This window comes from Platalea leucorodia (assembly GCF_965183815.1).
Source record: "Platalea leucorodia genome assembly, chromosome: 7".
Classification (NCBI taxonomy): Eukaryota; Metazoa; Chordata; class Aves; order Pelecaniformes; family Threskiornithidae; genus Platalea; species Platalea leucorodia.
In genome coordinates this window covers 27,318,400-27,331,422 of record NC_138829.1, presented here as the reverse complement: position 1 = coordinate 27,331,422, position 13,023 = coordinate 27,318,400, and the positions used below count along the sequence as shown (strand labels likewise).

Sequence of the window (13,023 nt, the reverse complement as noted above, 5' to 3'; positions counted from 1 at the left end):
TCTTTGATCCCTTCATACCACTAGGAATAATTACATTGCAGTGTTGGAGTTACCTGGGACTACCTAATACTAATGTTGTGTGCGTGCAAGAATGCTTTCTGAATGTATTTAATACAACTTAAAGTGGTATGGTGTTATCTATGAAGGTGAATACTGTTTTTATATAATTTTGTATGGAAAACAATAACATCTGTCGCTCTGTTCTGTACATGTGCAAATAAATGTGGCTTTGTAGACTACTCTCTCGATGTCTGTGGTGTTTTCTGTAACACAGGTGTATTACCTTAGTCTGTCTACATTTAAAGCATGAATCCTAATTGCAGGTGACTGTACCTTAGAAGCTCTGTATCCAAAATTGTTCTTAGAGGCTTTAATTAATGCCTATTAACTGAATATGAAACACTGCTCTAATCCATGTTGTCTTGGCAGGAAGAGAATTCTTATATGCCAAATGACAGACCAGGAAGTCCTAGAAAGATTTTGGAATGAAAATGATATGTAAGCTTATTTTAGCATACAAAATGCCATATATACCCCATTTTTCTGGAACAGAGCAGACTTTTGCAAAGTTCTAGTTTTGGAGGGTGTCAGGTTTTGGATTTTTCGTGCAACAGACTTCTGTGTTCTGAAGTGCTGAACTTCCTGGCGTAAAGAAATGGGTCTAGGGAGGGATGGAGTGTTCTTTCAGCACAAATAGATGCAGTGGGAAAGTTCCTCAGGCTTCTCTAACAAGTTCAAGACTTTATGCTGATTCTTCAGTCCATTTGCTACTTCAATATTCTATCTGCCTCTGCGTCTCTACAACAGAGTGGTTGTGTAAATGTTACTGGTTTGCATGTTTCAACTAACTTCACACTTCAAATTGCCTTTGGAAGCCATTTTAATTTTGTCGATTCCCCCCCCCCCCCCCAACATGGAGTATTTTTAAGATTTCTTATTTTGAACTTAATTGAGTGATTCACTGCTGTAGTGTATTTACTGTACAGGTTTTAAAGGCTGATACTGTAGTCATCATGCAAAGCTAGAGACGTAGGTTACTAGTCGGAAGCCGCTGTTTCAGAGGAGCACATTCACAGGGTTTATAAAAACAATGTGGTGGCTCCTGGGAACTGAACTAAGGATTGGGTGGATTACGTGGTTTCAGGTTATATTACAGGCAGCAATGTATTTTTGACAAGGTGAAAATACAGGGGTTTTGTTGAGCTGAGTACAAAGCTGGTGATGTGTTTGATAGTTTAATGTTTGTTAGAAGAAACTTACTGCCATGGTAATAACCGTGTCGTTAATTAATAGTTAGCCTTGCTAAATCTAAGCAGCTCAATGCAACATAAACATCAGTATGTGATAACTTCATAAGAATGAAGTTTTCTAAAAGCTAGATATTCCAACCAATTCCACTACAGAAATAGTATAAGGTAGCAGTGTGCTATTAGCGCAATATTACATAAAGACCTGTGTCTCTATAAAGCAGTAGTATTTTTAGTAATTGTTACATTTGCCCTCAGGGTCCCATCCTCTTACCCTGAAACAATTTCAGAGCTGTGGATAGGGCTGAGACCACGGGTGCAATTTCCTTCCTCTCTTCCCAGTCTACTGTTTCAAAGAGCTGGCCATTTCAAGGCTGAATTTGCTGCAATGGTTTGGGGTTTCTGAGAATTAAGTGCAGATAGCATCGGGGTAGGAAATGATTAAAACATTTTCTTATTTCCCTTCCCCATAGCGGTGAGTGGACATCAAAGGAAAAATACCTTGTTCTCTTTTCACTCAAGTAATGTGGGAAAAGGAATGATAGAAAAGGGGCAAAACTAAGAATGAAGTAGAGATGCTTTATGTGAGCGGGCAACATGCGACGTGTGCTCTATGCCTGTCTTGCGGAGTGCTTCCATCAGATGGTCCCTCCTAGCGTTAAGTGTAACTTTAGAAGGCAGTTGTTTGGTTTGGGTTTTTTTGAGCTTTTATACTGTGCACTGACTCTATACCATTTCCTTGCCTTTTTCTTCAGTCCTGATGCACAGATAAACTGGAAGGCTCCAAGAATGTGTTTTTTCCATGATGCTCCACTAGGAGTCCTTGTCAGAGTAGATTTTACACAGATTGTTCATTAATTATAAGCTGAAATGTGACTTTGCATAAAAGGTACACCTCTCCTAATTCCTGCTCCTTTGCTTAAGGTGATGTCTTTGTGCTTAGAACAACTTCATTGCTTCAGAGGAAACCTGAACATATTTTTTCTGCGGAAAGTAGGTATTAGTGAACTAAACACACCCCTCCAGCAAAATTTCCAAACCCAGTAAATTTGCAAATAGATTTCTAGAGCATCTTTTGTTTATCTGGAAAGTAATGGTCTTGTGGCTAGGTCCCAGTTATAATTTTGGGATTCAGGTTGAGCTGCTGATTTTGTAGCAATTACTGTGGTACAACAGGACCAACCTATTCATTTTATGTCTGTCCAGGACCTTTAAAATGAGTTTCCCTGCTCAAAGAAGTATTTCTCTGAGACTACATGTACTTATGATGGGATCAAATGTTGTGGCAGTGGTGTATGAGTAGCGTACAGAGATCTGTGTTTTGGAGGAGGATATAATTTTGCTCTTTCAGACTTTTTTTTTCCCCCCTTCATCTCAGTTTTATAGCAAACCTGTATTTTACCGCAAACCTTCTTCAGGCAGTTGTTATTAGGTGACAGTGTTCTATTATATGGCAACATGTGAGGCATTCAAAGCTTGGAAACATATTATCAAAATTCAAAGTAATATAAGTCACGAGTTCCCTGATTTTCTGGAAATGCACTGCTGGTTGTCATGCTTGTAACCGTTTTTGTAATAGGGAAGCAATAATGTTTTTTTTTCCTTGCTATTTGTTGTTCTGGCTGAAAAAGCTGGTTTAAATCTGGATGACGAATGGCTGTTACCTGTTTAGATCTGTCTAACTGGAAGAGTGAATTAGTGTTCTTTTCTTTCTTTGACTTATTAATTTTTAAAAGATATTTGTTTAAAAAAAAAAAATCATTTTGGCATGACATTTGAGTCAATGTAAAAGCTGATCTGTATTTTCATCCAAACATCCTAAGTCAAGAGAAATACATTTTTAAAGTGCTTTTGCCATGGACTGTATTCTTCTATGTACTAGTGCAATATTCTACACGGTGGAACCCTACATTCAGTATGGAGCCTTTTGGTGCTATCATAAGAATATAACCAAAGCTGTATATACTGTTGCTGTTATAAAATAGATGTTGACTTTAATGTACTTAGGAGAACTTTTACCAACTTATTATTTGCTTTGGGATCTTTACTGTTAATGCAGATACTGAATAGTCGAGGAAATGCAATCTCTCTTTTACTTATACAAAGCCATGTCTTAAAAGAGCCATCCCGTGTGCCATACTACTCGGTTTATTTAAATTACACCATTCATTCTGAGTTGATCCTTCTGTGAATTTTAATATATCATAAGGGATCTCTGCATTTCTAGCTCGGTAGTTAAAGTCACTAAGATGTCATTGCAAGTAAAAGTTAATAGTTTCATCCGAGCAAAAGCTGTTGGAAATAGATCTTACTTTTTCATTAGCATTGTTTGTCTTCACATTTGTGATAGTACTCACATTTGTTGCTTCAGTTCTGCAGAACAGAAATTAACTGGAGTCTCAGTTTATCTGCTATAAAGCTTTCAACTTTGTCCTTTGGAAGCCAGCTATGATAAACTCCATGAACCTTTATCGTTGACTTTAGTTCAAAGGTGATTAGAAGTTATGCTTGTATAACATCCGCAAGCATAGGATTTACACCCAGAAGAAAAGAATATTTGATATAAATATGATTTATTATTGAAGTTACTAGAGGAACAAATATCACAGACCAGAGACCAGAGCAGTGCTCATCAGCCTTTTAACAGCTTCAAGCCTAGAAGAATGCTTGTTGAGACTAAGCTACGCAATGAGCAGTGCCCAGAATAACTTGAAAATTGCAGATGTAGCTTAAACTGAGTAGCTAAGATGAGCTGCAACATTTTATCTCCATATAAAGACTTGAGAATTAGTTTGGGTATCCATATGAAACTGAAGTCAGAGCCATTTTCAGAGCTATTTTGACAAATACAGTAATAACATGCAGATCTCAAGGTGTGGGTCTGATAGTTTGTTCACCCACACAAACTTGCTGAAGTACTTAATTTTAGGCATCAGAATACCCGGCTTTTCCATTTTTAGGTGAATCAGCTCCATGTTACCAGGCTGAAAAAGGGACTGACAACCTTTCTAGGCCCATTATTGGTTTTTCTCCCATGTTCCATGGTTGGTGTATGTTATGAAAGACTCTTCTGACCAGCTGTTAATCTTGGTGGGATAAAAATGTTGTCCTTTTTTTGATTTTGTACAACACTTAGTATATAGAGAGAGTCCCCCCCCAATATAAATTTATTGTATATTCCTTCTCACTGATCTGACCTAATCTGTAGAGACTTGGGAGTGAAAAAAAAAAAAAAGCCCATCCTATCTGCTCACCAGGTTTCTTTGCATTTGTCATGTTTTAGCTGCTTGGTATTGCATTTCTTCCCTTTCATCTCCTACAGATAAACTTAGAGGACCCCGGGGAAAGTCCCAAACCACTGACCCTCTAAGCAACACAGGATCCAGGGGAGCGAAGGGGAGAGAACGGTGATGCTGGGGATGGGGCTGCACCGAAGCTAGCCAGGAGCGAGTGGGGGGGCTGATCTGCAGTGTATTTTCCCTGGTGCACGAGAGGGCTCTCCCCTGGCTTACCTAACAGCAGAGGCAGCTGCTGTACTGGGTCATGGGATCGGCCAGTCTGACTACCAGGTCATGTGGCAAAGGCGGGGGCCAACGTGTTAGATTGCAGCTGGAGGACGTGTCATCTGCTGTGATTTTTTTGGTTGGCAGGGCATTGCTGGTTAACGTGGCCCTGCCTCGCTTTGTGCCCTCTCTCCCAGCCCCCGGTAGGTGGGCTGTTTGCTGGCGCAGTAGATCAGCTAAGCACCAGTACATCAGCCAAGCACCAGCGTCCGGCAGGTTTGAGTTGTGGAGCAGGAGGGAGGGGAAACTATGCTGCAAGTAGGAGACGGCTTAGGTTCACGGAAAGAGAAAGCAGAGCGAATTCTGCATGAGTCATGCTTAGGACTGAACGAGGGGTAGGCCTGCTAGGAAGCAGACAACTGCAAATATTATCAGGCTGGGAGGGAATGCAGATCCTTGGGAGCTATCAAAAGGGAGAGAGAAGAGGCTGCCTCGTGCAGGAGGGTGGGAAAGGAAAGGCGAAGCCCCTTTTGCAGGTGCATTAGCCATACTGCATTTGGGTCACCAAGGAAGTGCAGGGCAATGATGTGGCCTTTGAAGCAAAGCTTACTTCTAACGCAAACCTCTCTGCAAGATTTCATTCATAGCACAACTTCATACCTATATAACCAGTGTACAACTCCCTGCATAATCACTACTTTAAAGCACAACCTGTATTTGAGAAAACATTATTTATAAGTCCATATTGGATAATAGGTTGCTAAGAAACAGAGAGTATTCCTTAAAAAGCAGGACATATCATCTGCTTAGGTTTGGTATATTGCCCTGTGATATATGATGTAGAGATAGCATATGGATTTTCTAGCTGTCTTAAGAGCCTGAAAACTGCCAAGCACATTTAAAAGACTTGGGAGTCGAGTAGGTATTCCCCATGCTAAAGGATTGTACTTAGCATCGAGTGCATGAGAAAACTCCAAAAGAGCATGTGGGAAAAATGTCTGTTCTGAGTTCCCATTGACCACCTATAAATAATCTAAAACACATCAGTGCACACAAAATACAGTTTATTCAACAAAAAAAGCTAGAAAATTGTCAGTAGCTATATTAGCAATCATGCAAATCAATATAAGCATAAAATTGATAGTCCATCTTAAAATTGGATGGAAGACATGTATTAAAAATCCATTCATAATCCAGAAAAAATCCTGATACAACTCTCGTTGAATTTCCCCCACCACAATCTTCCACAAACTCAGTACAAAAGAACCTGTCCGATAGAGGCTGAATTTTGATGTGACCAGAACTAGTTTCTCTGCAGTCAAAACATCAGCCTAGCTATCAGAACATAGTTAATTATTAAACGTGTGTGTCTAATCAGGAAACCTGACTTTGCAGATTGTTAGCAGGTTAGTATAGTGTACTTCTGTTTAAGCAGATGAGAGAAGAAAAACAGGATTATAAATTTATTTGCAATGTTTTGTTAGGCTAAGAAAAACAATGTAGAATATTCTTGCTAAGCGCACATCGATGCAGTTTTCACAGTTTCACTGCATTCTAGAGTTAATCTAAAATGTCAAGGATCTTGGATCAGAGAATTTTGCTGTTAGTGATTTCATTTTTAACAAGTCTGCAGAGTACAAAGGTACTTTCAGAATGGAAGAAGTGTGGTGATCGGGAATGTGAGAGTAAGTAAAAAAACTTTTTTTTTTCAAAAAGAGTCTATGATGTATGTGCAGCAATTACAAAGTTTTCAAACAAAAAGAGAAAAAAACACTTGCTGGACTGCATTGTATAAGTATATAAAGATCAAAGTTCAGTAAAAATACTCTTGAATAGCTTTTTTTTCTCAGGTTTCCTCAAAACGGGCAGTATAAAGCTGCTTTAAAGTATTTTTAACTCATTCTTTACAGGTACAAAAGAAATTTAAAAAAAACCCAAAAATGGTAGGCTATAAACTGAGAAAGAAGACTATATATCTTGTGTTTATAGCACATTCACAGCCCATTCTGCAAAACTCTATTTTTTTTCTACTGTAAGCAAACTGTTTGGTTTGGGTTTTTTGTAATCCTTTTTACAAAAGACACTGTTAATATATCCTCTTCACTTATTTTTTCTTCTTTAACGTGAAGTAAGAGCAGTAACTAGTTCTGGAGTTCCTGGGGCAGTAAGCAGCTCTGCAGGAGGCAGAGCCACTGAATCACAAGTGGGCAGCGATAAATAATGCCCCATTTATTATCCATTGATTACCATTGTGAAACCTGACATAATCACAGGTAGTTGAAGCTGTTTCTAAGCTGTCTCCACTGGTTTGGCAGCCTTAGTTGTTGCACTTTCAATGTGGATAGCTTGTCCTGAAGTGGAAGGGACCTTAGATTGCCTCTGCTGATGGATCTTTATTTTCCTGGGGAGCCATCCTGACTTCAGTGGGTCCTGGATGCTCCGAGATGTCTGTCTTTGTGGAAGAGCATGTGGAATGGGCTCCAAACTGACCAGAGCACATCAGTAGTGGTTTCTGTGGGGAGACAGGGGTGGAGACAAAGAGAATTTAATTCAAACTGAATTGGAAACTTTGTTTTTGACAATGTGTTTAAGGTTTATATTGCTTATACTTACCTATTTTCTTTGTAAGATAAATGTATTCAAAATAGAGGACAAAATCCCTGAAATAATTACTAGATTTAACTTAAAATTGATAACATATACAATTATAAATAAGCCTAGGAAATATTTTTTAGCTGGTTAGGTCTGGCTTTAGTAGTTGAACGTGCTAATTTGCCACACGCATTTCAGCATTGAAAGCTTGCCTGAATAAGGACTGAAAAATGCCCATACAGGACAAGAGCTTTTCTCCTTGATGTCTATAGTAAATAGGAAAGAGAACAGGATAGGGCTGCTTTTTGCATTAGTTGCTTTCCACTTGATGATATAAATGGATTAGTATCATAACAAAGCACATATTGATGTATTAACAAACATTTGAATGTGTTTATATATATCAGACTTCTTCAGTAACGTATCAGACTTCCTCAGTAATGTATCTGACTTCAGGTAAAATGGCTGCTATACTTATTCGTTTCTTTTTTTCTACATACTATTCCAGCAGCAATGAGCAGAGTTCAAGCCACTACAGACTACTTAGGGCCTGACTGCCGGTATCTTAACTTCAAAACAGGGGAAGAGATAATAGTATACTCCAAACTTTCAAGGAAAAATGAAAACTTGTGGACAGGAAGCGTAAGTACCTCAATCTGAAAGACTTTCCCCATAAATAATTCAGATATAGTATAATAAGAGCGTGGTAACTGCAGTCGGCTTGCTTCTAGGGATCTGCCATCTCTTTTGTAATATTAACCAGTCATGGATCAATATAGTATTTGGGAGATGAGTCATTATTACTATCTTCCTATAGAAAGGGAAAATCGAATCTTGGCAAAGATCACTCATGGAGAAACGAAGTCACGATCAGAATCCCAGTTTCCCGTCGTCTCCTTCATCTGATCATTTGGCTATAATGATTTCATCTGGTTCCCTTAAACACATCCAGGTCTATCAGGTCAGGTACATACCTACAGGTCTGTGGGTAAGAAGGTTTTACAGTTGCTTAATCAGTGATCCAGTACTGGGACCTGACCTCACAGTTCAGTGCTCAAGGAAAGTTCCCAGAGAAGTTATCACGCGTATTTAACGATTTGGAACAACTGACAATGTAGTTATGTTGTAGCTAAGAAGGAATAGATGCATTGATCCAAATCCAACTGCTAGCAAAACTGTGTAAGTGCTTCAAAACCAGAAGATATTGGTAAACTTTTTTTTTTATTGGTAAATGATCTGTCACATTTATTGTTTAAGTGAAATTCTGTCTTCCTTTTTTTCATCCAAGAGTATCTTTGCAGGTACCTCACTCTTCCTTGCCTTCCAAGACGTATTCCTCCATTAAAGGCTACGTGCAATGGTTTGACGTAAAGCTAGTGGCGGGTTTCTTGGTCAGACTGACCCTTACTCGATTCTTTTGGGCATTATCATCAAAGTATTTTCTGTAGTGTTGCCATCTTCATTGCCATTTTCTCTTCAGCTGCAGCTGGCCTCGTACCTGAATTTCATATCCTACTTTTCTTGTAACTTATTATGGGCCATTAGTTATTAAGGCACAATTTTTCTCCCGCTTCAGTTAATGGAAAATTTGCAGCCAATTTTAGTAGGAGCTGGCTGAGGCCATCTGTGCACACAACACTGTCTTCAGTTGAAGCAGTGTTAAAGCTGCTGGTTCGGTTCTGCAAAAACACACGTTTATAAAAATAATACAGAAAATAATAGTATGGAGTAATATACTTCCCCTTGCTTTCTGAAATGGCAAAGGGAACACTTTTGTGAAGGAAAAATAAACCAATATCTTTTGACCAAACGATATGAAGGGGGTAGGAGGCAGTCCTATAAACTTCTTGTTTATTCATACTTTTCTAGCATATATGCAAACACCTAACATATTTATCACTGAAGTTTAAATGCTCTCGTTCCTTTTATTTATTTATTTTTTTTTTTACAGAAAGGAAAGGATTTTGGCTATTTCCCAAAAGATGCTGTGAAGGTTGAGGAAATTTTTATTGTAGAAGAAGTCGAAGTGCTCACTAAGGTAAACCAGCATCACCAGATTTTCCAATGTAGTTCACAGCAACTGAAAATCTAATACCTAGTTAGAAATTCAAGTGTCGATGCATATTTTATTTCAGATAATTCAAAACATGGGGTTTTTTTTCATTATTGCTCCATTTATGTGTTTATTGTCCTCCAAAATAATTTTTATCTAATAAATGATATAGAACCATTAGGAATGATATAATTACAGTCCTTTGTGTGAAGTTATACACACGAATAACTACACAGAAAGAAAGAGAATGAAGATATATTGCTGTGCTACACAGTGCTGTAGAAAATTACACAGGAAAACATTTTAAAAGTCTATATTATTCTTTTAGGAAACTGATTTCCTTTGTCTTCATGGAGATAAGTACGCTTTTGAAAATGAAGATAGCGCACTACATGATCACAACAAAGAAAGTGAATATTCATCTGATGTAGAATCAAAGCTGCAGGAAAATGAACTCTTAAAACATTCAAGAGACTCCATGCAAAAGGAAGAAAGAGTTGAATCGGTTTCTGAAAATGATTCCAAGGAACCTCACACTGAGGAGGAGTCTGCAAGCAAAAAGTTGGTTAGAAAAGATGATACTGAAGAGCCACAAATGCAAAACAGTCTCCCGCCAGAGCCCAATCCAGCCCAGTCTAGTTGGATTGCAGGATGGTTCACCACAGGAACTAAAAACAATGAAGAGCCCTTAAAAGCCGTTACTGAATCTTTAGAAGAAAATACATACCGAGGCAGAAAAATAGTGGTAACTGCCGAAAATGACTTTCAGGAGCCAAATGAGGAGGAGGAACAAGAAGCCCCATCATCTGCTTGGTTTCAAGGTGGACTGACGGACTTTCTGTATTTTGGTGAAGAGAATGTGGATGCTGGTTTGGCATCAGAAGAAGACGATCCACAAATCCATGATGTTTCTGCTGTGCCTGGACATTCCAATGATGAACAGCAAACAGCAGGCACAGAGTTACTGACAGAAGAAGAAAAGAGCGAAAGCCAAGAATCCAGATCAAATTGGTTTAATTTGGGTTTAAGTAATGTTCTTAATTTTGGCCGTGCTGAGAAAGATACAAATGCTGTGGAAGACCAGCAAAGCAGAGAAACAGAGGATGAAGCAAATAAGAATGAAGAAGTGCAGACTTTAGACCAGAAAGAATCACCCATAGACAAAGAATCAAAGGAGAGAGTTGAAGCAGTGACAGATAGAGAAGATGAAGAGAACTATGCACAAGAAATAATAGATTCAAACAGTAACATGCCAAATCCCGGGGAGATACCAGCAAGTGTGCGTACTCTTAATGGCACCAAAAGCACCTCAAATAGCATAGAATCATATTTTGATATACTAACAGGTGGCAAAGAGAAGCCAATTGAACCTTACAGTTCAGAAGAAGACTTGGTAACAGAAAGCCAGCTGCTGAAAAACACTGAAGCTAAAAAGAGAAATCAGGAGTCAGAAAGCAAACATCGCCAGTCAGGTTGGTATACAAATCTCTCTAATAGCTTTATTAGTTATAATATGGACACATATGATAATCAACAGGGACATGAATCAATCGCATCAGATCAGATTTCTTCTTCTCCTAGCCCACCTCAGAACTGTGATCCCTCAGGCACAAAACATACAGACAGAAGTCCTGACATAGCTGAAGAACAGAGCCATTTCTTCTCTTTTAGTCATTTTGCAGACATACTGAAGTTTTGGAGTTCAACAGCCAAAGAAGAGCGAGTGCAGAGTTTGCAAGATGATGTGTTTTTTAGTGAAGAAACCCCTCAAACTGAAAATGATGATGAAACGTTACAAGGAAATAACAACAGACCAACAGAAGTACAAGTCAATCAGAGAGTTAGCGAGGAGCTGTCTGAAAAAGGTGAGGGTGCAATCCAAGAAAGCAATCCATTTTCCTCACTAGCTGTGCAAAATAAGGAACGCAGTAATGAAAAAGCAAAACGTTTTGTCAAATTAGTTAGCGATAGTGATGCTTCACAGATTTTATCTGTTGAAACACTAGCACAACCTGAAGTATCTCAAAGACAGTATGTACCCTTCTTTAGTTATTCCAATGCTGAAGAACATGTTTCTAAGAGTAGTGAAAGTCAGGAAAACGCCAGTATAAAAGGTTATTGTAATGACCCTGTCTCCAAAGATTCTCTATATTTACCTTCAAAATCAAATTTTGAAAATACAGTGGAAATTGGAACTCATCTGCAGGGAAAATAAAAAATGGGAAGAGTTGAAACAGTGCAAAAAGAACAAAATAACCTGAACACTTTTATTCAAGAACCTGGAAATTCAGAAAATGAATTACTGTTTTATGGGGAACTACCAGGAACTGCAGATAATCATCTGGGCATCAAGACGACCCCATGTGACAGTGAACCGAGTCTTACTCTGGAAAGATGTGAGAAAGGCAGGCAAACCAGTCGAATGCTGTGACACAGAACAAGCTTTGGCATCGAAAAGCCAGTTCAAAAGGGATGGTGAGGTAAAAGACAAAATTCACAAACCAGAGAATAAAAATTACTCACTGGGTTTTTATGAAAACAACATCAAAGAGTTCAGTCAGGATATTTTTTCATGATGAACAGGATCAGAAATCTGAGGAGTCTCAAGAATTTACTCCAGACCAACCTTTCTCTCCTCACCCCTCATCTAGTGGCTTCAGTTTAACAGGTACCAAAACTTCCAAAGAAATTGGTCACTTGGAAGACATATGGAGTTTCAGAATGGAAGGTAAAAACTGCTTGCTGAGAACAGAAAAACTAAGCTTCCATAATGAAAAAAGGCCTCAGCATAAGCCTTGGCAAAGTACTATGGGGAAAAGAAACCGAGGGCCCCTCAAATCAGAATGTTAAACATAAAGAATCAGGTAACAGTAATGCAGATAGATACATCCAAAGAGAATGATTTCTCTCTTCAGCTGGCAGTGCAAAATAAAAACAGGGCAGCGGAGGAAAAAAAACCAAACATCATCTACCAGATTAGTAAAAGATAGGACAACACTTGATGCTCCTGCTGATAGCTTGTCAGGAGAGAAGCTACAAACTGAACAAATTCCTATGAACATGCAACATCATCAGAAAGGTGAAGCAGAAATAACATGGGTAGATTCCTGTTCCCAGCCTGAGCTTCTGGTACCAGAGAATGGGTCAGAGGACAGTCCTAATCCAGATCTTAGAAAGAAATATAAAAATCACATGTGAAATCGTAAAAGAAGATTCTTCTGTATCATCAGATTTAGGCCCATCAATTCAAGCCATTATAACAGTGCAAGATACAAAACCAGAGAAAACGAATCTGAGTTTTGGAAGGCATCATCAAACACTACTTCAACAGGCACAGTAATACCAAAGTCTTCAGCTGAATCCAAGTCCAAAAAAAAAAATTTATAAAGAAAATTTATTGACAGTAAAAGCAACGGAGCAGTCATGTGATATTAGTCTGACTGTGAACTTTTACCCTAGAAGCCCTCTAAAATAGAAGACAATTTTAAAGAAAAAAAAATTAGCATTACAGTTAGTGTCTCCTAGAACCCTCAAACTAGAAAGCCAGACTGCTATTAAAAAAAAAAAAACAGATTAATTAAATTCCGGCAACCTGGGATTGCTCAGAAACCTGGCTGATAAAGTATAT

General features: G+C 38.5%; 2 protein-coding genes across 2 annotated transcripts in view; both read left to right on the top strand.

The window, feature by feature from the left end:
- Positions 1-7,855: 7,855 nt before the first annotated feature.
- LOC309593790 (uncharacterized protein) lies at positions 7,856-11,610 on the top strand (the record flags this gene model as incomplete). The annotated part of the gene is made up of 3 exons (XM_082318863.1): positions 7,856-7,984; positions 9,294-9,380; positions 9,724-11,610. The coding sequence occupies 3 exons, from the start codon at positions 7,856-7,858 to the stop codon at positions 11,608-11,610; spliced, it is 2,103 nt and encodes a 700-aa protein (XP_082174989.1).
- MIA2 (MIA SH3 domain ER export factor 2) overlaps positions 11,079-13,023 on the top strand; it is a 34,408-nt gene continuing 32,463 nt past the window's right edge. The window contains exon 1 of the mRNA XM_082317937.1: positions 11,079-11,260. The gene's annotated coding sequence lies outside the window, so the exon portion shown is untranslated. The remainder of the gene's footprint in view (positions 11,261-13,023) is intronic.